Genomic DNA, 27,529 nt, shown 5'->3' on the forward strand with positions numbered 1-27,529 from the left:
AACAGTCATGAGTGCATAACTCTAGGATTCTAGCAAAACCAATGGCTCCTCTTCTTCATCCTGGAGAGAAGTGACCATTGAAGTGCCACAGGGTTCTGTCCTGGGCCCAGTGCTGTTCAACATCTTTATCAATGGCTTGGATGAAGGAACAGAGGGCATGCTTATCAAATTTGCAAATGACACCAAATTTTAAAAAAGGAACCATCCCCTGGTGAAAGGCAAGAGTGGGGCAGTACAGACCGCCCTGAAACAGCAGCCTGCACTCACCCATTTTACCTGTGGAAGGACACCGCAACCACCAAACAGTGTGGCGTCCCTCCGCGGTAAAAAGGACCCGGTTCTTCTGGGTTCTTTTTGCGGCGCCCACCTTACATCACTGAGAGTAGACAGCGGTACCCAATGAGACAAAGGAAGTACGCAATGGCATAAGGCCATTGGTGCACTTGTGATGTAACTGATGTGCAGCGATGTGTGGATGCTGTGCGGCGGTGACGTCATCATGGTGGCACCCATGTGGATGGGATGCCTCCATGAAACCATCACCCTGGCATTCTAGGGTTAGGGACCGTGTGGTTGGTGCGCTATCCCTAACCCTAGAATCGCCTCTGCCATGCCACAAAGCTCCTGTCTGTCTCAGGCCAGAGTAACCTGGCTTGAAAGCACTGATCCTGCTCTAGTCTCTCATCCCTCCAGCCTTTATTATGAGCACAAACTGTTATGCCTGCTGGAATTTTGATTTTTTGCATTGTTTTCCTTTGCTTCGTTCGTTACATCCTTTGTTACATGCCCCTAAACTTTACCCTCGACTTATCCACGGATCATATCAAAATCCATCATTTTGGTCCCAAAATAACCCTCGACTTATACATGGGGTCAACTTATAGTCAAGTATATGCGGTAGTTAGCCACTGAGATCTTGTGCCATTGAGTACTTCCTCTGTCTCATTGGGTACCACTGCCCACTCTCAGAGATAGGATACTGGGTTAAGCCAGAGCATAAGACGAATCCATGTTGTCTGCTCTGTCTGTCCATACTTTGGGCCTTACGCACCAAAGCAACACGTGGGCGATACTCTTGTCTCATTCTGTATCACCAGCAGAAGACTGAGAAAGACACTGGGCGGGATGCTCCGATTTTGCAATGGTGCTCATGCGCGCTCTCTTTCTCCAGGATGCCAGTGAGTTGCAAAGCCCTACCCAAAGGAACGCCCCAGCATTAAAAGAAGGGGGGGGGAATATTTCTCTTTAAATGGAAGTCAAACCCAGCCTCGTGACACAGGTGCTGGCTAAATGCAAGAAGTGGGAGGTGTCTACTCTCATATAGCCCCATTCCTGTAAAGGCAGAAGCAGGAAAGAAGCTGACAGACGGGAACAAAAGTCTTTGGCGGGACAGGTTACCCACACCCCACCCTACAATAACAACAACCATGCAAGGTAAGGGGAGACAGGAGGTATATGATAATGTCATCTGCATAAATGTTGAACTACCAACTGGGTGGGAGAAGGTAATCTTAAGCAGACCCTTTGATGGGAAGCAGGAGTTGTTTCATGGGAGAGTTTGGATGGCGTATAGAAGCTTCTGAGCTGTAGGGCATGTACCTGCAAGTTTGGGCAAAAGGATTTTGCAAAGCTGACACGCTAGAGAACTAATCTGGGTGCAAGAAAAGCGCATGACAGGGGAGAGAATAGAAAAGTAAGGTTAAAATAGAAGGTATTTAAGGAATGAAATGCCACGACCTTCACTCGATTCTGGCTCTTGACTCTCTTCCATCCCAGAGGCGAACTGATTCTAGCCTTCTGTGATTTATCTAATGGCAAAATGGACTTCTCAAGGTCCACCAAAGTCCGTTGCAATATCCTCACACAAGACGAGGCTCATATTTGTCTGCCTTAAAGGCGAAGGCCTACTGTTGGTCCCTAGGCGTGCAACTTTTGCATAAGAATAAAAGAAGTTTCCCAGTGTACCAGATCAAGTCAGGATCTACCACACCCAAGGCCCTTTCATGCTGCTCAGCTGTAGTGGTGTGATTCCACCTCATCTACTAGGGAATCCTGGGATCTGTAGTTTCACGATTGAGAATGCTCAGCCACTGCACCCTAGTGCTTCTTTGAACTGCACATCCCAGGATTGCATAGGATGCAACAATTGTATATTGTAAAGGCATACTTTGTCCAAGTGGTCAGTCAGAAGTAGGCTAATAGTCCAACTAGGAGAAAGCCAACAATGGTCCAACTGGTAGAGTACAGGCAACCTTTACCTTTGTTGTGTTCTGACCACTGGGTATGTTGAGATATAAACACACATCGAGGTGAAAGAAGGATATCTCAGTGGCACAACCGAGTACACTCTGCAGTACTCCTCAGAGTATCTCCTCAGAGGTTAAGTCTTACTTTGCACAGTGGCATTGACTCCCAGGAACTGGGGATGAGATGGCAAGAATGAATGGGAAATAGAGATCAGCTGGGATTGATGGAGGCTATAATCCAAGACATCTGGAGGCTGCTGAGGAATATTTTCTCTGGGTTTCTTCCTTCCCGGCTAAGATCTTGAAAAGCTGGGGCTACTTCGGGATCTTAGTGAATCCATTTGGCACGGTTATTGTAGATTCTGGATGGAAAACCTTCAGAGAGACTGAGGGGGGAGTGTTTGTGGATTATAACTCCCAGTATCCTCCAGGCAACAAATTAAAATAACTTTAAATTAAATTAAACAATATCTGAGGTGCCAAGGAGGTAGAGACAAAAGGACTGGGGACATAAAGGATGTTGAGCCAATGTAGGGTAGTAGTTTGTACATTGGACTACGTCTCCGGAGACCTGGGTTCGGATCCCAGTTCAACCATGGAAACCTTCAGCAAGTCATGCCTTCTCAGTAGAAGGCAAAGGCAAACCCCCTCTGAACAAATCTTGCCAAGAAAACCCCATGATAGGTTTCGCCTTAGGGTCATCATAAGTTGGAAATGACTTGAAGGCACACAACAATAACACAACCCACCACAAAGGCTTTTCTGGGCAAGCTGGCATACAAATCAGCCTCGGAAAGGGTAATAGGTCCTTCTAGCTCTGTATTGTCTAACCCAGTGGTTCTCAACCTTCCGAATGCCGCAACCCTTTAATACAGTTCCTCATGTTGTGGTGACCCCCAACCAATGGTTTCGGTTCTTGCAACCATCAGAAATATGTGTTTCCCGATGATCTTCGGCAACCCCTGTGAAAGGGTCATTCAACCCCCAAAGGGGTCGCAACCCACAAGTTGGGAACCTCTGGTCTAACTGCTGGTCTGACACTGGCTTGCCTTCCAATGCCTCTAAGGCAGAGGTGGTCCAGCTCCAGATCTAGAACCAGATTTGGCCCCACAAGGATATTTTTCTGATCCAAAGCACTCCCAAAAAACTGTGCCTTCTTCTGGGGATGAAAGTGGACCCCAGACCGGCCACAGATGCCCACCTCTGGTCTAAGGGCAGAGAAAAGAGATGCATAGATCTGCTTCCTGAGCATCATTTAGCATGGAATGCCAGTGGTTGAAACTGGGATCTTCGGAGTGTAAAACTTGGTTTGCCGTACTAATGGCAGGCAGGACACCAATCTGGTTCTCCCGGTCGGGCAAACTTGCAATAAATTGGCAAGGTGTTCTGACATTACACAATGTCACCTATCTTGCACTAAGTTTGTGTAATGCCCAAATTAAGAAAATGATGGATGACTAGAAGTGGGTTTTGGTGCATTTTACCCAGTTCCCAGGATTGAACTTCTTTAATTCTAAGGATCTGTCTTCCTTTAGGCTTCTTTAGTCTCCTTTAGTCTCCGGTCGGTGACAAAAATTATATCACAAAATGGAGTTTGCACAAGTTTGCAAACAAGCAGATGTTTGATTGCGATTGAATGCAAGAATGATCAGTATAAATGTTTCTGACTCTCATTAGTTTAACAATAGCAAGCGAAATGGAAAAGTTGAAATAATAAAACTTTGACATGGATGACTTTGTGCCAATCTCTTATTGTGTTTGTTACTTGATTATATATTGTACTTGCACTTTGTTGCTACCAGCCTCGATCCTCGAAAAGGGAGAGGCGGGATATAAATAAATATTTATTATTATTATTATTATTATTATTATCATTATCATTATCATTATCATTATCATTATTATTATCCATTAGCTTTGGTGCCCCTCATTGTAAAATAGGAGCATTAATCCAGTCTCAATGCAGTTCCACTTTGAGAATGTGGGTTTCAAATCCCTGTAAATGAAAGAAGACAGATGTTGGTGTCTATTTGGGCCTGAGTTTTGAAACGTTCATGACGTCCTTATGATGCCGGGACATGCGGACGCTAAGCGGCCGTCGCGTCAAAATGGCGGCGCCCATGTAGACAGGGCAACACCATTTTGCCACTGCCAGTACATACTAGGCTAACCCTAGTACGTACTAGGGTTAGGGAGTGTCTGAATGGTGCGTGCTCCCTAATCCTACTGCTGCCGCCGCCACGCTACATTTTGCCGGTCTGTATCCCGCCATTGTGTCTTTTTAACCCTGTCTTCAGAGGTGTTAGTGCCATTGGGTTGTTGTTGTTGTTGTTGTGTGCCTTCAAGTCATTTCTGACTTATGGCACCCTTTCGCAGGGTTTTCTTGGCAAGTTTCTTCTGAGGGGGTTTGCCATTGCCATTCTCTGAGGCTGAGAGAGTGTGACTTGCCCATGGCCACCCATTGGGTTTCCATGATTCAAACCCCGCTCTCCAGAGTCATAGTCCACCACACCATACTGGCTATTGGCTACAATTTTATTAGCTCAGGCTTTCTGTTTTAATGCTGTTTGCTTCTGGTTGATCAAGTGGAACACGTTCCAGTATGACCCTCTCCCTGATGCTCCTTTTACAGTTCCCTATATAGAGATTTTAAAGTGCTGTTTGAAAAAAGTTTCTGCTTTGGACTCATTAATTCATTGACGCCCTGCTGTTTGCATCATGTTTGGGATTTTACAAGTGGTTGTGAGCACCAATGATTAATACTCACACACAGACACATATGTATTCAGGGCTTCCCAAATACACACACACACACACACACACACACACCCAGCCTTCTCTTTTCCAAGGAATCATATATGCACCCTTAACAGCTTCTTCGTGTGGGGGTTTCCTTAAAAATAGAATTTATGTCACAAAGCCATAGGCACATGAAAAATTAAAGATGACAATATCAGATAAGTGTTGCAAAATTGCAGGAGAAACTTTAAATGAAGTTTGCACCTCTGTGCTTCAACAACGCAGGCCATGAGATGGACACCTTCCATAAAACTGTAGTTTAAGATAGCATTGGTAACGCTGATAAGATTATTATTATAAGATTATAATATAATATAATACATCTAAGGAAATAGACTCAAGTCTATGAAAGCTCACGCTGCCAACTTCTTTCTTGCAGTTAGTCTCAAAGGTGCTACAAGGTCTCTCTACATACTGACTCTACAGACTAATGTGGCTATATCTTTGAATAATATCATATAGTATAACAATATTAATCTACTAAATATTATAATAATATAATATTTAGTTCATAATATTTTTAATGTAGTATAAATAGAAATGTGTTGACTCAGCCTCCAAATAATCCTTACAGCTACGATTTGCAGTTAAGAGTATATAATTATTATTATTATTATTATTATTATTATTATTATTATTATTATTTCTAGCCCACCTCTCCCTATGGATCGAGACAGGTTACAATACAATACAATACAATATAATATACATTTTTTGCCTTCAAAGTCTCATTCTATTATCAGGTGTATGTTTGGAGTCTGCAGCTGGTTTGCTTCCAGCTGGGGCTGCATTGCAAAGACCAAATTGGAAGCACTAATTGAAGGATTGCAAGCCGCAAAGGAATGTCGGTCACAATACACTTGGCTAAAAATGAAAAGGGACTGGCAAGCCCTAAATACCAAAATGGAGGAAGGCAGTGGATTCACAGGAGGGCAAAGACATAAGGCAGGATGCCTAGCATCTCAAGGATTCATTGGGAGTATTTTTTGCAACAGTGGAGCTCAGGTTTGGGATATGTAGGTTCATAAGAGAAAAGGAAAAGTGCATTAAAATATGATCAGAGTGCCATAATTGCTTCCTTTCCAAGGAAAGGATTTTCTTATGGCCAAGATTGGAGTGGTCACTGTGGTATCTACCAGATCTTGGAAATGTTATTTTGGGGGACTACAAGTCCACAGTCTTCCAGTCAGTATGGCCATGCGGTATTCTGAGATATTCTGGGAGTTGTAGTCCAAAATAAAGCACATCTGTAATCTCTGAGAGTGATAGTGGGAAGCTTTCAGGCTAGAGATAATACACCTTTGAGCCCAATGTAAGAGAAGCCTCACTTGATTAATCTAGTCCAATAGTTCCCAAACTTTGGTTTTCCAGATGTTTTGGACTTCAGCTCCCAGAATTCCTAACTGCTGCCCAAGCTGTCTGGGGCTTCTGGGAGTTGAAGTCCATAACATCTGGAGGATCAAAGTTTGGGGATCGCTAGTCTAGTCCCTTGCATTCAGAGACCCCCTCCGCATTTCATAAGTAGCATTTATTTAATTTATTTATTTCATTCATGTTGCAACATGGAAGTTCCATCTCATTTTCGTGGCCAATGATCAGTTTGGAGCTGGAGCTGTCCGTTTTTGTTCCCGAGGGACACCGCAGCAGCCAAACTGTGCAGCATCCCTCCGCACCAAAAAGAAACCGGAAAAAACAGGTTCTTTTAAGTCTACACGGTGGATGTTACAAGTGCACCATTGGTGCACTGTGGCACATCAGTGCCGTAAGCGACGTGCAGCGATGCCTGTAAACTGCACGTCGCTTACATCATGATGGCGACCCCATGTGGACAGGAGGCTGCCATAATGGCGCCACTGTTATGTGCTAGGTTTTGGGAGTGTGCGGCTGGTGTGCACTCCTGATCCCTAGAATTGGCACCGGCACGCTGCTTCCCACCCATCTGTCTTGGGCCTTTCTCCCCAATGAAATTATGTATCCTCCTTCCCTACATAGTAATGGTGGCTTGGATCGCCACTATAATCCCCATTGACCGCATCACTGGCCATGCTATCTGGGGAGGATGGGAACAGCAGTACAACGTCACCTAATATGGAAGTCCCTATCAACATATAAGCTACGAAACTGGAAACAAAGGAAAGGTCGTTTCTCTGAAGGCAGCCATGAATCTAAAATTTGTAATGACAAAAAGAAGCCACCTAAGAGAGGGGTGATCCCCAGCCCTTGTGGCCATGAGTCCCAGAGGTTTAAGCTCATGCATCTGCATTTGACAATGGATCCAATGTCCTAGAGAGGTGGCGGGTTCTCCTTCTCTGGACATCTTCCTGGTGAGGATGTTGTAGCTGGAGTTCCTACACTGAGGTTAAACTAGATGACCCATGGGTCTCTTTATAAATCTATGGTTCTATGGGGAAGGGATTCCTTTGCCCAGCCCTGACCTTAAACACTAAATGGACAGCATCCCAAACTTTGAAGATGATTCATTTCTAGACATTTTTGGCTGGGGAATTCTTGGAGTTGCAATCCAAAAAGTGACACCTCCAAGCTTTGGTGTAGACCAGTGATTCCCAAACTCTGGTGTTCTAGGAGTTTTGGACTTCAGCTCCCAGAATCCCAGACTACTGGCTAAGATGACTGAGGCTTCTGGGAGCTGAAGTCCAAAATACCTGGAGGACCAGAGTTTGGGAATCACTGGTGTAGACTATCTTGGAGCATTAACACCAATGCTGAATTTCTCCCTTTATGAAAGTTTATTCTCCCCCCTTTCTTTATATTGTGTTGCCCTAGTTGCAAAGCTTGACTCTGTGGATGCCATTAGATTGCAATCACCACCATCCCTCACTGTTGGCCATGCTGGCTGGTGGATTCCGGGAGTCGCAACCCACAATATGTCACAGTATCTCTAAGCTGAGACCCCCTATCACTGAGGTTGGAGTCGAAACGAAGCTGTCTCCAAACAAAATCGTAATTTCTCATAGGGAACAAGAACAGCATATGCAGCCGACATATTAAATTCACGTTAGAGGTGTGTGCCGGAGGCCGGGTGCAAGGGAGGGAAATCCATACCACAAAAATCACACAAGGGCAAGCAAGCTCACACTTGTTCAGTCTGATCTGTTCTGTCTACCGACGCCTGCAAAAGTCACACGCCTGAGTTTTGCAGATTCACCCCATCTGTCCATTTGTGTGACTCCTTGGTCCCTCTTTCCATTGATCAAAAACAAGACAGGACCAAATCCTGCCTTTAAAATCACATACATCCAATTTGGGGAGAAAAGTGGGATGCAAATTAATATAATAAATAAACAAATATACCTCACAATTGTTGCTTGGACTGCGACTCCCAGCAGCCCCTAGCCGGTGCTGGATCTGGGAGTTGCGGTCCATCTTGGCACCTCTATGGTTGCTGCCGCACTGCAGAATTAATGCAGTTTGACACTGCTTTAACTGCCATAGCTTGATGATATATACTCTTCCGATAACTGTAATTCCCAGGATGCAACCATGGCAGTTAATGTGGAATCATAGTGCTATCGGTATACCATGGATAAGACAATGGTTCATATTTGGATGGGAAACCACCATTTGGGAGAGGTTTCTTCCCTTGGGCCGACATTGGCATTCCCTTTGTAGGAATACATACACACACACACACGTGCGCGCGCGTGCGAAGTGTTTATTAGGAAAGCCAGTGAAATGCAATGGTTTGAGTCTCGGACTATGACTCTGGAGATCAGGGTTCTAATCCCACCTTGATTATGTCAACCCACTGGATGACCCTGGGCAAGCCACACTCTCTCAGCCTCAGAGGATGGCCATAGCAAGCCTTCTCTGAAGAAATTTGCCAAGAAAACCTAATGTTAGGGTTACCTTAGGGTTGGAAATGACTTGAAGGCACATGACAACAATGAATATTAGACACTAGCCATATCCACAACCCAAACTCTAACCTCAATCCTCAACATATTGGAATTTGCACTGAGGTCGGAAATTACTCCAAAATGCAAGTTACATGTAAGTTGAAATCAAATCACGCATCGAACAAGGCTCACATAAAGCAAAATGTTACGAAAAGTTAAAGATTTTTAACCTTTTGGAAAGTTCCTGAAGTCTCATATTTTACACCAAAAATACAACCTAAAATAGATCACTAAGTGATTAACTAGTTTAAACTCATATATTTTATTTATTAATGTTATTTAACATTTATTAATGTTATTTATTTATTTAATTGAGTGGGGGCAGTTTAATAATGTCAGAATGTGATGTTGGAGAAAGCAAGCGATACAATAAAGTGGCCACCTCCAGAAAGTGGTTTAGGACATATCATTCAGCCCACATTATCCTGCAAATGCAGGATGAAGAATTACAGTTGGCCTTCCGCATTTGCGGCTTTGACTTTTGCGGCTTTGATTATTTACGGTTTTGATTAATATGTCCTCTCTGTAGGAATCTTTAAGTCTTCCAGGGCAATTGTGCTAGAAGTTGACCATAGAGGTGCACTGGAGGATTTAGAGATAACACTCATCTAGGCATTCGTCGGTCCTCCAGCATGATTCCGTGGTCAAATTCTGGCAGATGTTGACCACAGAGTTGCACTGGTGGATCTGGAGATCCCTAGACAGGTAAAAAGAATATTGGTTTTTTATTTGCAGTTTTATTTGCAGTGTGTGTGTGTGTATGTGTGTGTGTGTATGTGTGTGTGTACACACACACACACCCTACTCTCTTCCATGCCAGCATTCTCTGAAGATGCCAGCCATGGATGCAGGCAAAACGTCAGGAATAAACTCTTGTAGAACATGGCCACATAGTCCAGAAAACCCACAAAAAACTATCTTCATCTTGAGTTCATCACAACAGTATGCAACATGTACCCATGTTGTGGGTAGGGAACACTGAGTACAATAAAGGATGCGCTGCCAATACTAGAGTTCAGGAGCACACAGTAACCGCACGCTCCCGAACCCTAGTGTGTAACAGCGGTGGCATGGTGGCGTCCCGTCCACATGGGAGCCGCCATGGTGACGTAAGTGATGTGCACTGTACAGACTTCGCTGCACATCGCTTATATCATCGGTACACCAATGGCACACTCATGACGTGCACCGGGTGCCATAAAAAAACCCGGTTTTTCCAGGTGCTTTTTGGGACAGAGGAACACAGCGCAGTTTGGCTGCTGTGGTGTCCCTCCGGAGAAAAAGTGGATGCCTCCAGCCCCCTGTTTCGGGGCGGTATGTACCATGCCAAGGCTAGCCAATAGAAGCTGTGGCCAAACTCACTTCAGAACTTATGGTTCCTTACGTAGTTCAACTTCATTTCTAATTTCCTTTTAAGAGGAGTGTTCCAGCTTTCTGTGTTTTTGCTGTCTCTCTCATTGCTAAGCCACAGGATGTTCCAGCGTACTGAGGTTTGTGGATGTTCCTCTCTCAAGTTAGGACGGTCTGGTGTGACCAGATATTCCGGGGTTGGGCAAGCATTTCAGCACCTGCCCCTGTTTCCTATCAGGACGGGTGCATCGGAGCCACCTCTGCTTTCCTGCCGGTCACTTGTTAAGGATGCAATGCCTGTGACACATCACACAAACCCCCACCTACCTGCCAGAGGGGCATCTAAGGTCAGCCCTCTACAGAAGCAAGGACAGGCATTCCTACTCAGGGTGGAGCTGGCTGTTAGGATGGCAAGAGCAACTCCTAGCATCCTTCTGGGGCCAAAGTAGCTGGAGGGTTCTGGACGCCATAGTCCAAAAAGGTAACCTCCCCAAGTTCGGCTGAAACAACACTAAGCTTTGGAGCATCTGTCAATTTCATATCGACTGAGGCTCTCGATAGACAATGATATGACAGCAGATATAGGTTTCATAGAATAATAGAATTGTAGAATTGGAAGAGACCCCAAGGGCCATCCAGTCTAACCCCATTCTGCCATGCAGGAACTCTCAGTCAAAGCATCCCCGACAGATGGCCATCCAGCCTCTGTTTAAATACTTCTAACAAAGGAGACTCCACCAAACTTTAAGAGAGTGTGTTTGACTATCAAACAGCTCTTACTGTCAGGAAGAGGAAAGAGAGGATTCTTGCCCTTCTGGCAAAAGGAAAATACTGCAGCCTCCCTTTTCTTGTCCTTTCTTCCTTCCTTTGCCATTTTGACCTCGCTCTGATGTTGTTTGGCCACACACATCTTTCTTTTCATCTGTCAAACGTTGGAAGCTAGGCCATCGATGGAGTCAGTAAATGTGGTGCCTCTAATCTATGCAACTAATGCAAGAAAGGATGAACAGTAGGGTTATCTGTCTTCCTTCCATAGAATCGTGGAGTTGGAAAAGATCCCAAGGGCCATCCAATCCAACCCATTCTGCCATGCAGGAAATCTCAATCAAAACATTCCTGATAGATGGCCATCCAGCCTCTGTTTAAAAACCTCTAAGGAAGGAGACTCCACTACACTCTGAGGAAGGAGTCTATTCCACTGTCAAACAGCCCTTACTGTCAGGAGGTTCCTCCTAATGTTCAGCTGGAATCTCTTTTCTTGGAGCTTGCATCCATTGTTCCATGTTCTAGTCTCTGGAGCAGCAGAAAACAAGCTTGCTCCCTCCTCAATATGACATTCCTTTAAATACTTAAACAGGGCTATCATATCATCCCTTAACCTTCTCTTCTTCAGGTTAAACATCCCCAGCTCCCTAAGGCGTTCTTCATAGGGTTTCATGGTTTCCAGACCCTTCACCATTTTAGTCACTCTCCTTTGGACACGCTCCAGTTTCTCCACATCCTTTTTAAAATGTGGTGCCCAGAACTGGACACAATATTGGGGTCATCCTGGGTTGCCACAAGGAGCAAATGCAAAAAGAGATATTCTGGGCTAGTCTACACCTAGTCTGAAAATTTTCGTACATTTTCATCGATGTTTCATTGTCTCCGCTTTCTTGTGCATATTCACATCTATTGGCCCTCCTTCTGCCGAAAACGCCCAGGCGTTCAAATCCACGGAAAGCAGGTGGACGTCCGCACGCTCGATAACGCAGCTCCTCTGGCTTAAAAAATTGCAAAGTGAATACAGAGTTTGTGGAGTTTTTCACACACCTCTAGCAAAACGCCCAAGCTGCTCCGAATCGCAGGTGGCAGGATCGCATTTCATTCAAATGGAACAAGGAGTGTTTGAATCATGAAGGCAAGCCCATAGTACTACTAGCTTGAGGCTTCTCCTACAAGGAGAATGTCAACTCCCTCAGTTCCGACAAGGAGTTGGAATGTCAATTCCTACAAGGAGGATGTCAACTCTGACTTTCCAGAATGGCGCTTGCATGTGTTCCCTGTATGTTTAGCACTCTGTGTTGCATCAACATGAAAGACAGTAGCAACTGGTTGCTGCTACCCATAACAGATACATATCGCCTTCTGGCCACGTTGGAACGAGAGCCAAGAGATATTACTGGTGACAGGTTCAATCTGAGGAATTATAGTGGACAGCTCAGTGGGGGGGAAGTGATGCCTTCTGGGCAGCTGCAAAAAACAAAATCCATATATGTTGGGCATTGTATATTGTGTTGCAGGATGCTTTTTTAAAAACTGTCCAACCGTCTGTGGATAGGGTCAGGAAACTCTGTAAAGGAGCCAACCCAACACAAAGAAACCGGTCATTCATGGGCCGTCCATGTGGCACGATGCCATCGCCTGTTGCACACACGGCACTGTGGCAAATTAAGGGCACTGTGGGATCATTGTCTGGTTGTCCACCCAGAATGTAAAAGAGACCAGAAAGACTGAGCGAGAAAGAGAGATAGAAAGAGAGAGAAAAAAGAAAGAGAGAGAGAGACAGGGATTGAGAAAGAGTGGAGCTGTTTTTTTTCCAGATCCAGAACTGGAAGGCCGTCGGTTGCAAAAATGCTGAGTAAAACAATGTAACCAGCTCCCAACCTCTTCTCCTGGCATGTGTTTTTTTCCTGTGGATGGCGTTGCATCCTGTGATTTTTAAGTCCGCCCCGAAAGGACTGAAGGTTGCTTTCCAGAACCACCATTTTGGGATAACCTTACTCCTCTGAGCAGCTGGATCTGTCTCTTGAACTATTTTTTAAACATTGTTTTAAACTTCTTTCCAGCAAAGAGGGTCTCCACCGGGGAAGAACCAGCGTCAGGTAAATCGCTGTCATTCTCATTTTCAAGAAAGGTCTCAGCTCCTGGGAGTAATGCATGTCAGAAGGTGGCTGGAGTTGTGGGTTTCTTTGCTGGTCGTAAATCCAGGGAACAAGGGGTTATTGGGTTTTCTTAATCTGCTAGTCCTCAGTTCCTTTCCGTGGAAGGAAAAGAAATCGGTGAGATTGGATACGCAGCCGTTCCAAGAGTTTCCAAGAGACCTAATCTGACCACATAGACAGACAGTGGCATTGCTCCTCTATGGATTATTATATGGTCTTGGCATGATGGTGGTGAACATTATCTTATGTGGCCGACTTTTTAGGAGAGAAATTCAGGCAACAGCTGTGTTTTTTCAGGAGGAGAAAGCTTTAGGTGCCCAAAAGTTAGTCGGAGTTGCTGAAAGCATTTTTTTTGCAGAGCAGTGGGGAAGATCTTAGGAAAGAAAACCCATGCCACAGGGAAGGGAACATGAAACTGGTTTATAAAAGATTGTAAATCACAGGTTTTTAAATCGAGGGACAATAGGAAGACTTAAAATGCCCAAAGAGGGAGACACCCAAATTTAGAGCTTGGAACAAATGCATTAGGAGTAAGAACATGATCTGTAACATTTTACCTTTGGGGGAAATAGCAACCTCCCTTTTGCAAAAGAAGCTGCCAACAATATTTTTTGCACATCATGCATTGCAAAGAATCTTACTATTTAAGGGGTTAAAAAAAATCTCTGGGGCCATTTTGGAGAGGATTTCCCCCATTTTCGACCATTTCCTTCCTTTGGTAGAAGGATTTCCCCCTTCGGGGTTAAAAGAGCAAACAAGGCACACAACAAGCAACAAAAAAACAATGGAGCCTTTACGGGAAAAGTCACACTGTGTGTTATGTGGGATTAACACATACGATTCTGAAGAGCAGTTCGCCAGATTCTGGACACAATAGTCTGATTTTTGCCAATGAGACAAACAAACATGAATTTGGCTCGCCAAATTTGAAAAGCCGGACTTTTTGTATTACTGGACTACAATCTCAGAACTTTCCAGTATTTTCAATATCCTTTTGAAAACAGGCAAACATATGGTGTGTGTGTGTGTATAATCTATGGCCTTTGGCCATACTGGCTAAAGGATTCTGGGGATATATATATATATAATACAGTGCACCCTTCCCTTATGCGGGGAATCCGTTTCAGACCTCCCCCTGCGTAAGGGGAAAAATGCATATGCTTGAGCTCCATTAGAAGTAATGGGGCTCGGTGCCCATGGTTTGGCGCAGGGCGTGCACCACAGGCACGCTCCCCATTACTTCTTCCTCGCACGCCGAGGCTTCTTTTGGCACGTCTCATAAAAATGGAACATACTGGGGGTGCAAATACAAACGTAAGAATAAGGGCACTGCCCCCAAATAAGAATTAGGTCCCCCTCCTCCATAAATTATAATCGATTCTAACATTGCTTTAACTCAAAATTTCAGCTGAGCATTGAGAAAAGTATAATTTAGGCACCTGAGGAAAAGGAGCAAGCAAAGTGACCCGGGGAAAAAGCAAAGAGAAGCATTTTAACTATTTATGATGATGAGTGCAATGGTCGAAACTGGTGATGGAAAGAAAATTTCATTGGGGACAGATTTCTAATATGTAGGGACCGTGCCGCTGCCACCCCATAGCTATACCCCTTGGAACACTTTTTTATATGACGACAACATCAGATTAGAAGACTTCAGAAATAACAATGGTAGGCAAGATTCAAAGATATAGCGCTGTTAGTCTGTGGAGTCAGTATGTAGAGAGATCTTGGAGCACCTTTGAGTCTTCAAAAGCTCATGCTGCCAACTTCTTTCTTTCAGTTAGTCTCAAAGGTGCTACAAGAGCTCTCTAATTTTAAGCAAGATTTATGGCCGATTAGTATCACAAAAGCTGAGACATCTTTCAATTTTGTGTACTAGCGAAATATTGCCCCCAAGGTGTTAGGGGCAAACGGCAGGTAGAAAATGGCTACCATTTGGCTTCCTACTTTGGTGAAACTGATGCTGATCTAGATGGGCCGTTTGCCACCTGATCAAAGCACCAAGATGGCACCTTCTCCCATTCTGGATCTATAATAGTTGACTGGACTAGCAGGTGCATCTGTCTTCACCATTTTCTTTAACATGATTCATTGGACCTGAAAACAGGAGGCTAGCTTTGGGGCCACAAGGCGCAGATCTCTCTCACCCAACGCCTTGTTGCCACCGAGTCGCCGCATCTGCTGCCTGAGGCCACTGCTTCATAGCCTTTATGTTGGAGCTGGTCTTGGATCCGACAGGATCTGTCCTTGTTAGTCAGGCTAGATCAGTGGAAAAGGTCATAGCGCCCAACATTTCCAGATGTAAACAGGGATGCATCAGAGAGTGGTCAAGATGGCAAAAGTTATTTATGAGGAAGGATATAGCTGTTTGCTTTTGCCTGATCCTGCTGGAAAGGGCAAGATTCCTCCCTTTCTCACTATATACACACACACACTTACACTTGTCCCTCCATATTTGCTAGGGTTGGGGCACAAGACCTCCATGAATATGGAAAAAACTGCAAATAACAAAAACATCATGTTTTTACCTGAGAGGACACCTCTCTAGGAATCTCTAGGTCCTCCAGGGCGACTCTCTGGGTCAACATCCGACAGACACTGACCATAGAACTGTGTTGGAGGAGCTACAAAGGCCTAGTAGAGTATCCTCTCTATGAATCTCTAGGTCTCTCAGTGCGACTTTTAGTTAAAGTTGACCATAGAATTGCACTGGAGGACCTAGAGATTTCTAGAGAGAACTTATTGATCAAATCCATGAATAATCAAACCCGCATATGTCAAAGCCTCAAATATGGAGGGATGAGTGTATATACAGTCGGCCCTCCTTATCCATGGATTTTTGTCCACAGATTCAAGTATCCACAGCTTGAAAATATTCCAAAAAAGTATACATTCCAAATAGCAAAGCTTGATTTTTCATTTTATATAAGGGGCACCATTTTGCTGTGCTGTTATATTTAATGGGACTTGAGCATCCACGGATTTTGTTATCCACGGGGGATCCTGGGGCCAAACCCCAGCAGATAACAAGGACCCACTGTGTGTGTGTGTGTGTGTGTGTGTATTACAACAGAATCCCTTAACCAGTATGGCCAAAGGCCACAGATTGCACATACATGCTCGCGCTGACCATACGTTTAAGCTACATTTCCATTTTGAAGTCAAGCTTTCAGTAACTGACGTACATTTGAGGATGAAGGGGGAAAGCAGGAGGAGGACAGAGAAGCCAGGACATTTCAAAGACAGTTGAGAAAGTGAGACTAAATGAGACTGTCCTTTCCCAGATGGAAAAGCTGGAGCGTATGGAAGGCTCTCACGCAAAGACAAGACGCCTCTGAAAATGGGGGCATGCAAAAGAGAAAGGGCTTTGTCGAGTTGAAGACTTTCATGGCCAGCATCCATAGTTTTTTCTGGGTTTTTCAGGCTATGTGGCCATGCTCTAGAAGAGTTTATTCTTGATGTTTTGCCAGCATCTGTGGCTGGCATGGAAGAGAGTGGGGTATATATATTGTGCGACCCCACTCTCATCCATGCCAGCATTCTCTGAAGATGCCAGCCACAGACACTGGTGAAACGTCAGAAATAAACTCTTCTAGAACATAGCCACATCACCCGAAAAACCCACAAAAACACTGTAGAAAGGGGTTTGCTTGTATCCTATGCATTGTTTTCATAGCGACAGTTCCATTCTGGCAAGATGTGAAACTGATGCTCCTTCCACTGGATCCAGAAAAGTGCTTCTTTTTCTGTTCTTACATTATGTGCCCTGGATTTTAAAATGCACAAACAGACACAGCATGTGCACCTTTGCTTATTCTGCATGGAATACACACACACACACACACACACTTGTTTATTTGTTCATTCACTTCTACGGTTGACAAGGGCAACCCATGAGCCAGGCGCTGTGCTCAAGGCTCCACACCCTGAGTGCTGGGAATCCAGCCAACCTCCCCCTTTCCTTCCAGCTTCCAGACTTTTCCATGCCTGTGAAAGCCTAGCTCCGTCACAGCCTTTTAAGGACCAGAAATGTCCGGTTTTGAAAATGAAAACGGAGATCCCAAGAAAGTGGGATCCCTTTGTGTCCAGACCTGGTTGCACAGAAAGACTGCCAGTTTCTAACTGCAGCCTTGCTGCAGAGGAGAAGTCCTTTTTCTGGGCAGGGATTCTGGGGGTTATAGTCAAACTGGGTATATTTCCAAACTCTCCTTTTTATATGAAGTTGAAGGCTTTCATGGCCGGCATCCATAGTTCTTTGTGGGGTTTTCAGGCTCTGTGGCCATGTTCTAGAAGAGTTTATTCCTGATGTTTCGCCAGCGTCTGTGACTGGCATCTTCAGAGGATGTTGGCATGGAAGAGAGTGGGGTATATGTACGCTTCCATGCCAGCATTCTCTGATGATTGCAAAGCCACAGATGCTGGCGAAACATCAGGAATAAACTCTTCTAGAACAGGGCCACAGAGCCCAAAATACCTACAAAAAACAATAGAATTTAAGCCAATGTAAGATAAATCAGATACAGTTTAGACAATGGAGAGTACAAAAACTGGAAGGCAATTAAACAATCACGCGAACTTAAAACCGTTTAAAAGATGAGAGCCAGCATGGTATAGTGCAGTGATTCCCAAACACTGGTTTTCCATATATTTTTGGATTTCAGATCCCAGAAGCCACAGCCATCTTGACTAACAGTCTGGGGTTCTGGGAGCCAAAATCCAAAACGTCTGGAAGGCCAGAGTTTGGGAATCACTATATAGTGGCTCGACCGTAGGACTAGGACTGAAGATCAGGGTTCGAATCCACGTTCAGGTGGAATCTCTTTTCCTGGAGCTTACATCCATTGTTCTGTGTTCTAGTCTCTGCAGCAGCAGAAAACAAGCTTGCTCCCACCTCAGTATGACACCCCTTCAAATATTTAAACAGGGCTATCATATCACCTCTTAACCTTCTCTTCTCCAGGCTAAACATCCCCAGCTCCCTGAGTCTTTCCTCACAGGGCATGGTTTCCAGACCCTTCACCATTTTAGTCGCCCTCCTTTGGACACATGGCTCCAGTTTCTCAATGTCCTTTTTTAATTGTGGTGCCCAGAAATGGACACAATATTCCAGGTGGGGCCTGACCAGAGCAGAATATAGTGGCACTATGACTTCCCTTGATCTAGACACTATACTTCTATTGTTGCAGCCTAAAATCGCATTGGCCTTTTTAGCTACCGCATCACACTGTTCACTCATGTTCAACTTGTGGTCTACTTGGACTCCTAGATCCCTTTCACACATAGTTTCATTCAGCCAGGTGTCCACCATTCTATATCTGTGCATTTTATTTTTCCGCCCTAAGTGCAGTACCTTACAGTTCTCCGTGTTGAATTTCATTTTGTTAGCTTTGGCCCAGCTTTCTAATCTATTAAGGTCATTTTGAATTTTGATCCTGTCCTCTGGGGTGTAAGATACTCCTCCTAGTTTGGTGACATCTGCAGATTTGATAAGTATGCCCCCAATTCTGTCATCCAAGTCATTGATAAATGACTTGTGTAACCATGCTTCAATTGCGCTATTGGAAACTCATTCACGCCAGTTACTCATGAATTAGTTGTTGCCGGCGCATGTCGGGTTCTTCGTGGGAGCAGTCCGGGATGCATGCGACATCGTCCAAAAAGACTTGGCGCGATTTTCGTAGGATAATCCCTTTTACTCGCTGTTTTTCCCATCGTCTGAAAACCTCCACAAACAATAGAAAGTGTGAATTTTCAATATTGCTTTTTCCGCAATGCTAAGAATTTGGGTATGGAAGGGGAATTGCTACGATCCTTTTCAGAGTGGATTTCGGTCTTGTTGTGAGCTATGGGGCATGGTTTTGTTTGCACCGGATATAATTAATGTGGCAAAGTTTTTTTAAATGTTTTCTTTAATTTTATTCTGCGCTTGATGGAAACATTAATGTCAGACATGCGTCATAGCATTGAAACAGCGCATTCCCAAAATTATCATCCAGAATGTAAAAGCGATTCATTCATGTATGTGTGCGAAATGCAATTGTGCAATTAATTAGGTTCTGTGTTGTTGAGCAACTGCACCACCATGTGAAAATAACTATCACTATAGCGCTACTGTTGCGCTACCATCCAAAAGCGCACTTGTTGATGAATTGGCCATGGGGTGATAATCTCCCATGTTTGCATTCCCTGGGTCACATTATTATTATTATTATTGTTGTTGTTGTTGTTTTCTTATATCCCGCCTTTCTCCCCATATAGGGACTCAAGGCAGGAAACAACAAGTATAGAGCAATACAATTTAAAAACAGTACAACAATATTAAAAGCTATAAATATAAAATGTCAAAACCCAAAAACCCATTAAACAACTGCCCTTTATTATTTGATACCTCCGCTGAAATTTTAAATTACTGCAATGTTCGATATCTGGGGATTGAAGGGAAAATGCCTAGAAGGGGGTAATGCCTTCATTTTGTCAAGTGCACCCCCAGTAACTGAAAAAAAGTAACTTTCCGAAAGTCCTGGATGTTGTAAAAGTGATTTCACTCAGGCCTGGTTAAAATATATCCCTGGACACTATTTCTGGATTTGGGTTGGTTTCTAACAAAATTTTGCACATGAAGCTGACCATTCACAGCACTGATCCCCAAATTTGATCCTCCAAGAGTTTTGGACTTCGTTTCCCAGAAGCCCTAGCCAGCTTGACCAACAGTTAAGAATTCTGGGAGCTGAAGTCCAGAACAACTGGAGGAGCAAAGTTTGGGAACCACTGATCTACAGCAGTGGTTTCCAACCTTTGGCTTACGGATTGTAAACCACTTCGAGAGTGCTGAGTTTGCTATTAAGTGGTATAGAAATGCAAATGCTATCGCTGTTGCTTTGGTCCTCCCATTCTTTTGAACTGCACATCCCAGCCAAGTTAGCCGACAGTCGAGAATGATGGGCGCTGGAGTCCAAAACATCTGGAAGACCAATGGTTGGGAACCACTGATAGCAATAGCTATTGCACAGTATCTACAGTATGTAACAAACAAGCAAAAATAAAGAGTTGTTTCTGAATTTGGAGTGATAGTTCACGTCTTCCCAAGAAGGCATGTCCAGGAAATGTTTTAATATTGTACAGTGCGCCCGCGACATATGCAGGCACAATATATGCAGACACAATATCCATTACTTTTAGCATATGCTGAAAGCCGCACCGGAAGAAGCAGCGCCGCACGCCACTGCGCACTGCCGTAGGCATGAGCCAGAGCCCCATTGTCTTTAATGGGACTCAAGCATATGTGGATAATGGGACTCAAGCATATGTGGAATTTCTCTTAAGCAAGGGGGCTCCAGAACGGATCCCCCATGTAATGGAAGGGACCATTGTAATAATTCAATTCTATTTTAATGTACTATTTTTGTACGCTTTTAATGGTACTGTTGGTTTTTTTAATGTTGTGAGCCACCCTGAGTCCCTGTTTTGGGGAAAGGGCGGGATATAAATAAATAAATAATAGTAATAGTAATAGTAATAGTAATGGCATTGCCCATCTGGGCAGCTTCAGAAGCATGCCGCCGCTTTGTTTCCAGTCCGCCATGTGGCTCCTCGCTTTTCCCAGGCCTCCCACCACTTTCCGCACCCAAGTCCTGGTTTACCAGGACAAAGAGGAACGTGGGCTAGGAAGGGGAGGCTTTTGATACGCTAGCATTTCTTTTACAAATGATCCAACACATTGTGTGGCAAGAGGAATGAGACGGTGTATAATTACGTCCTTGGCATTGGCTTGGTGCCACACCTTTGCCAGGAGGGCGGCACATTCCTTTCCGACGAGGAACGTCCCGCGACAGGTTGGACGGTTTCTTCCCAGCACCTGTTTGGCTGAGTCTAGGCGGAGCACCTTCCGATGGCATAATTAATGTTCATTTTCTGCGCTTGCGGGGGCGTTCGGCTGATCCAGTAAAGAAGGAAGGAGGGACAGATTGCGGAAGAGCACCGAAAGAAACACCCCGCAAAGACGCTGGGGTACGTTCCTCCCGCACTAACCGCAGTGGAGGAAGGTCGAGGCACTGAACAAAAAAAGAACAATTCAATGGAAACCAGGGTCTGGAAGTTTCATTTTTCCCCAGATTACATTTCCTAGAATTATTCCATACGATTCCAGGCTGCATCAACAGAAATATAGTGTCTAGACCAAGGGAGTGCTGACAACTTCTTACTTTCTTTCAGTTAGTCTTAAAGGCATCATAAAATCTATATATAGATAAAGGGAAGTAATAGTGCCACTGTGTTCTGCTTTGGTCAGGCCTCACCTGGAATATTATGTGCAGTTCTGGGCACCACAATTCAAAAAGGATGTTGAGAAGCTGGAGCATGTCCAGAGAAGGGTCACGGAAATGGTGAAGGGTCTGGAAACCATAAAGCCCTATGAGGAGAGACTTAGGGAGCTGGGGGTGCTTAGCCTGGAGAAGAGAAGGTTAAGAGGTGATACGATAGCCCTGTTTAAATATTTGAAAGGGATGTCATATTGAACCTATATTAAAGGTATGGATGGCTGAATTGCTGGATAAAGAATCTGTGGATAAGGAAGGCCAGCTATATTTCTTTTAATTTTTGTAAGCTCGCTTAAGTCTCAGTTTAGGATTTGGTCTATTATGGATAAATTGTGAGCCTATGGGTGTCTCACATTAGATATTTCAAACTTTAAATCCCAAGGTGCATGTTTTACGCATCAGCCGAGAGGAGATGTCCATTAGTGACACATTTCTGTTTTATTCCCAAAGGAGACGCCAAAGGAGGAGCCAAAGGAGGCGGAGGCGCCAAAGGAGGCATCAAAGGTTGTGACATCATGTCTGGGGACCCATCTGAGCTGGAATGGGCCATCCAGACCCTGGTCAAGAACTATGACAAGTACGCCGGCAAGGGATGCTGCTGCAGGAGACGGCAGGGCATCAGCAAGAAGGACTTCCGGAAGATGCTGAGCCATGAACTCAACCACATGCTCACGGTAAGGAGAACTGGAGGAAGCAAGAAATGGTCTTTGACTGAGTGAGACCACTGCAAACTCAATACGATTCCTTCCCTGTCCATAGAACCAGTTTCACTTAGGCGCAGCTGAAAAAAAATATGGTCCCTCTAGGCATCTGGAAGCCCTCCAGCATGACTCTATGGTCAACTTCCAGTAGAAAATTGTACAGAATAGTAAAGACTATATTTCTGGTTGAAGATGACCATAGAGTAGCAGTGGAAGACCTCCAGATGCCAAGAGGGAACAATTCTCTAGACATCTGGAAGTCCTCCAGCATGGCTTCATGGTCAACTTCCAGCAGAACATTGCAGATAATAGTGAACTCTCTATTTCTGATTGAAGTTGACCATGGAGTAGTGTTGGAGGGCCTCCAGATGCCTAGAGAGAACAACTCAGTAGGGATCTGGAAGTCCTCCAGTGCAACTCCATGGTCAATTTCCATTGGAAATATAGGATTCGCTATTATCTGCAATTTTCACTATTCACGTTAAGTCTAGGAATGTGTCCCCTGTGAGTACAGGGGTCACACAGAGGCAGCTGGTGATTTCCATGCCAATGGGTTGATGAATTTGATCAGGAAAACAAAGGTACAGTGCACCCATGTTATACATGGGTGCGCTTTACGCGGACTTGAGCATACGCTCTCAAGCCGTGGGAAGTGCGTGGGGCACAAGGGGCGGCATGTCTCATTCGAATGAATGGGGCACGCGCCCATGGCGCCCCACACGTTCCTGTGCCGTCACGCCGCTGTGCACGAGCCCCATTCAAATGAATGGGGCTTGAGCATAGGCGGAATTCACCTTACCGGGGGGGGGGTCCGGAACGGATCCCCCGCATAAGGCAAGGGCCCAGTGTATTTGTTCTTGCTTTGGGAATGATGAGGTTGGGGTGGAAGAATTAATCCTTGGCCTCCACAGAGTTGTCTATCCTACCACAGAAAACATTGAACAAAGATAAGAGAATGGCACTAGTGAAACAGCCACACCAAGGCACAATAGAGAGGTAGTCTGATATAGGGGCTATACAGATGGGCGGCATGCCCCGGATTGGGGCCATGGCCCGTTGATAAGTTATGGATACATTTTTGGGGGTCAATTTGACTAAAATATCCAGACTGATGGACACAAGTATATGCAGTACATATCTACTCTTTCAGAGAAACACTGGAGATAAATGGTGAGCAATAGAATGTACCAATGCACAATAATTAAACGAAGTGAAGTAGCACTTTCCCCACTACAGTGAGGAATCAAAACGAAAGATGAGATTGTGTGTCGATGGCTTCTCTATCTTTAAGTATGGTATCATAGAATCATAGAGTTGGAAGAGACCTCAAGAGCCATCCAGTCCAACCCCATTCTGCCATGCAGGAACTCTCAATCAACGCATCCCCATTGACAGATGGCCATCCAGCCTCTGTTTAAAAACCTCCAAAGAAGGAGACTTCAATACACTAAGAGGGAATGTGTTCCACTGTTGAACAGCCTTTACTGTCAAGATGTTCTTCCTAATGTCGAGGTGGAATCCCTTTTCCTGTAGCTTCGATCCATTGTTCCATTGTGTCCTGTTCTCTGGAGCAGCAGAAAACAAGCTTGCTCCCTCCTCAATATGACATCCCTTCAAGTATTTGTTTCAGCCTCGCCGCTGGATGAATGGCACGCGACACCTGCCATTGACAAATGGCTTGGGCCCAGGGTACTTGGAGGACCGCCTCTCCCCACATAATCCGCCTCGCACGCTCAGAACTTCCGGGACCAAATTGTTGGAGGTCCCTAGGTCCAACTTGATGCGGACCTCACAGAGGGCTTTTACTACTGCTGCCCCTTCTCTCTGAAATAAGCTCCCTGCAGAGCTTCGCTCCGCCGCCTCATTAGCTGTCTTTAAGACACTGCTGAAAACATATCTATTCCGGCTGGCCTTTCCACCTTAGACTGTCTGTTTTTTCCTGCTCTCCTTTTCCCTTTCGACTCTGGACCATTGTAAACTCCTTCTCTCTTCTCTTTGCCCCTGACATGTATATTTTATTGTCTTCCTGTTCCGTTTTTGTACTAATGTTTTTAACTGTTATATTGTATTTTTTATCTTGTATTGGAATGTTTTAATAATTTTGTAAGCCGCCCTGATCATATCTATGGAAGGGCGGGGTAGAAATAAAATTTATTATTTATTATTATTATTATTTAAACAGGGCTATCATGTCACCCCTTAACCTTCTCTTCTCCAGGCTAAACATACCCAGCTCCCTAAATCATTCCTCATAAAGCATGGTTTCCATTCCTCTAATGCTTTCCTTCATCCTCCTCTTTCTGCTCCAGGACACCAAGAACAAACATGCTGCTGACAAACTGATCTGTGAGCTAGATGAAAACCAGGATGGACGCATCTCTTTCCATGAGTACTGGAACCTGATCGGAGGCATCGCCAGTCCCATCTCATGCCTGATCCGTCAGCAGGAGGAGAGCGTGAAGTTCACCAAGTAGACGGCCTCCAAGGGCCAAGGAAGAGGGTCAGCTTCTACCACTCCCAAGATCTCTGTATCTTTCCCTGCATACTTTCTTCCTGTCCAAACCTCACCACTGTTTCAGCCTCGCCGCTGGATGAATGGCACGCGACACCTGCCATTGACAAGCATCCGTGGCCCATACCACTGATCTTCTCCCTCTCTGTCAAATCTGAGAGAGAAATGCGAACTCATCTACGGAAATGGTTTGTCCATTCGCCTGCTCCCTCTGACAGTTGGCAATATTGCCTTGGGAGCAGGTATAGTGAATACCAAAACTGTCCAATTGCAAGTGCCATTGCAATAAAATCTGGAATCAGATGGCCCTGTCAGAGTCCTTTGATTTTATTTTCAAGCACATTTCATGCCTTCATTGCTGCAGGAGGATAAAAACTGGATCACAGCAAAGGTGCATCTCCTTCTCGTCTATGCATTTCTTTTAGTAGTTCTTTTAGTGCAAAACCCTGGCACATGTTACTGCTATAAGATCATAGAATAATAGAATTGTAGAGTTGAAAGGGACCTCAAGGGTCATCCAATCCAACCCTCTGCCATGCAGGAACTCACAGCCAAAGCATTCCCATCCAGCCTCTGTTTAGAAACCTCCAAAGAAGGAGACTTCGCCACACTAAGAGGCAACGTATTCCACTGTTGAACAGCTCTTACCATCAGGAAGTTCTTCCTAATATTTAGGTGGAATCTCTTTTCCTGTAATTTTAATCCATTGCACTGTTTCCTAGGGTTAGTCTGCACATAAGCGTACTATGTACATTGGTGTGCCATTTTGCACATTCGCATCGACAATTAATTGTCTTCATTTTCCAGCTCAAATTTGCATCGATTCACGCTCCCTATGCCGAAAATGCACAGCCATCTGAATGCATGCGAAGCAGATAGATGGATACATGTCAATTACCATATATACTTGATTATAAGTTGACCTTATGTATAAGTCGAGGGCAGGTTTGGGGGGCTAAAATTATGGATTTTGATATATGACCCATGTATAAGTCGAGGGTAAAATTTAGGGGCATGTGACAAAGGATCTATAGGATGAAGCAAAGGAAAATGATGCCAAAGAACTTAACAAAATTCCAACTGTTTGTGTTCATGCTAAAGGCAGGATAGATGCTTTCAGGATAGATTACATTTTTTTTGGGGGGAGGAGGTAGTAAAAAACTCCAAACCCCTATGAATCACATGTGGCCAGATCACATTCTGTTTGACTGGAATGAAGAGTGTTTTAAATGTTCCATTTTAAATGTGTGGACCATTGATCACATCCCTAGTCTCTGGAGCAGCAGAAAACAAGCTTGCTCCTTCTTCCATATGATATCCTTTCAAATATTAAACAACATGGCTATTGTGTCACCTCTTAACCTCGCTTCTCCAGGCTAAACATATCCAGTTTCCTAGGCGGCTCCTGGTAGGGCTTGGTTGTTTCCATAGAATTTCTTTCGCCATTTTGGTTGCCCTCCTCCGGACACGCTCCAGCTTGAATTGTGGTGCCCAGAACTGGACCCAATATTCCAGGTGAGGCCTGACCAGAGCAGAACAGAATGGGACTATTACTTCCCTTGATTTAGGCACTATGTTCCTATTGATGCTACCTAGAATCACATTGGCTTTTTTAGCTGCCACATTGCACTGCTGGTTCATGTTCAGCCTGGGGTCCACTAAGACTTCGTGATCCTTTTTGCATGTACTGCCTTCATTCCATGGCTGTGATGTTAACAAGGACTCCAAAACCCATCTGTCGGACACCAGAGGTCCAACTCACTGCACATTCTATTCCAGACACTACTGAGCAAAGTACACACAACACACACACAAAATGCCCATCTACTGTTCTCCAGCAACTGACCCGTGGAGATATCCTGCCCCTGGTCATGGAGGGTCCCCTTAGCTCTCTATGCCAGCTACTGTCTGGTCATTCTCTTTCTGGAACATGGGGTATATCTTGCCTTACCAAGAGTATTAGCTTGTATCAGAGAAGGCAATCCTGTAGGTACCCTGGACCCAAATCATGTAGGGCTTTACAAGTAATAGCCAACACTTTGCACTTTGCCCGGAAACTAATTAGTGGTTTGGATGCCAATTCTGACTATCAGAAGATTGGAAAGTTGGCGGTTCATGTGCCGCATGATGGGATGAGTTCCTGTCACTAGTCCCAGCTTCTGCCAAACTAGCAGTTCGAAAGCATGCAAACGCAAGTAGATAAATAGGTACCACTTTGTTGGGAAGGTAACTGCGTTTGGTGCAGTCACGCAGGCCACATGGCCACCGGAGTAGTCCTTGGACAACGCTGGCTCTTTGGCTTAGATGAGCATTGCCTCCTACAGCCAGTTACGACTAGATATTCATCTCAAGGAGCTACCTTTACCTTTTTTATGTGATCACACCTGGATACATCCATTAATCAGTCTGAACCAGTTAGAGTTTCCAGACTTGGTACAAAGGTAGCCCAATGCAAAGTGCATTGCAGAAATCCAGCCTTGAAGTTACCAGCGTGTGCACTACCATCTTCAGATCCTCCGACTCTAGGAAGGACAGTTGGCGTATCGGCCAAAGCTGATAACAGGCCCTCCTATCCATCGTTACTATCTATATGAGATTTTACCACCCCCGCAAAAACAGAAGCCGGAAAAAACAGTTCTCTGCTTCAAGCAGTGGCATCAATGAGGGGCGCGGGGAGCATGGACCTCACCAGATGACACCCCAGAGGGGGATCCAAACAAAAATCCACCAAACAGTGATGCCTTCATTGGCCAACCGAAATGCAC

General features: G+C 44.7%; 1 protein-coding gene across 3 annotated transcripts; it reads left to right on the plus strand.

Moving 5' to 3' along the window:
* The first annotated feature begins 1,325 nt into the window (after window positions 1-1,325).
* On the plus strand, window positions 1,326-25,069 carry S100A16 (S100 calcium binding protein A16). Of its 3 annotated transcripts, none has more exons than XM_089483258.1 (3): window positions 1,326-1,434; window positions 22,002-22,225; window positions 24,562-25,069. In XM_089483258.1, exons 1-3 carry the CDS (start codon window positions 1,428-1,430, stop codon window positions 24,724-24,726), a joined length of 396 nt encoding a protein of 131 aa, XP_089339384.1. In that variant the 5' UTR covers window positions 1,326-1,427; the 3' UTR covers window positions 24,727-25,069. The 3 variants fall into 3 exon arrangements, with proteins under 3 accessions (XP_089339384.1, XP_089339385.1, XP_089339386.1); XM_089483259.1 differs by lacking the exon at window positions 1,326-1,434 and adding an exon at window positions 12,609-13,176; XM_089483260.1 differs by lacking the exon at window positions 1,326-1,434 and adding an exon at window positions 21,112-21,243.
* The last annotated feature ends 2,460 nt before the right edge of the window (window positions 25,070-27,529 follow it).

The sequence above is a fragment of the Sceloporus occidentalis genome, unplaced genomic scaffold (genome assembly GCF_023333645.1).
Source record: "Sceloporus occidentalis isolate IW3139 unplaced genomic scaffold, rSceOcc1.0.p SCAF_20, whole genome shotgun sequence".
Lineage (NCBI taxonomy): Eukaryota > Metazoa > Chordata > Lepidosauria > Squamata > Phrynosomatidae > Sceloporus > Sceloporus occidentalis.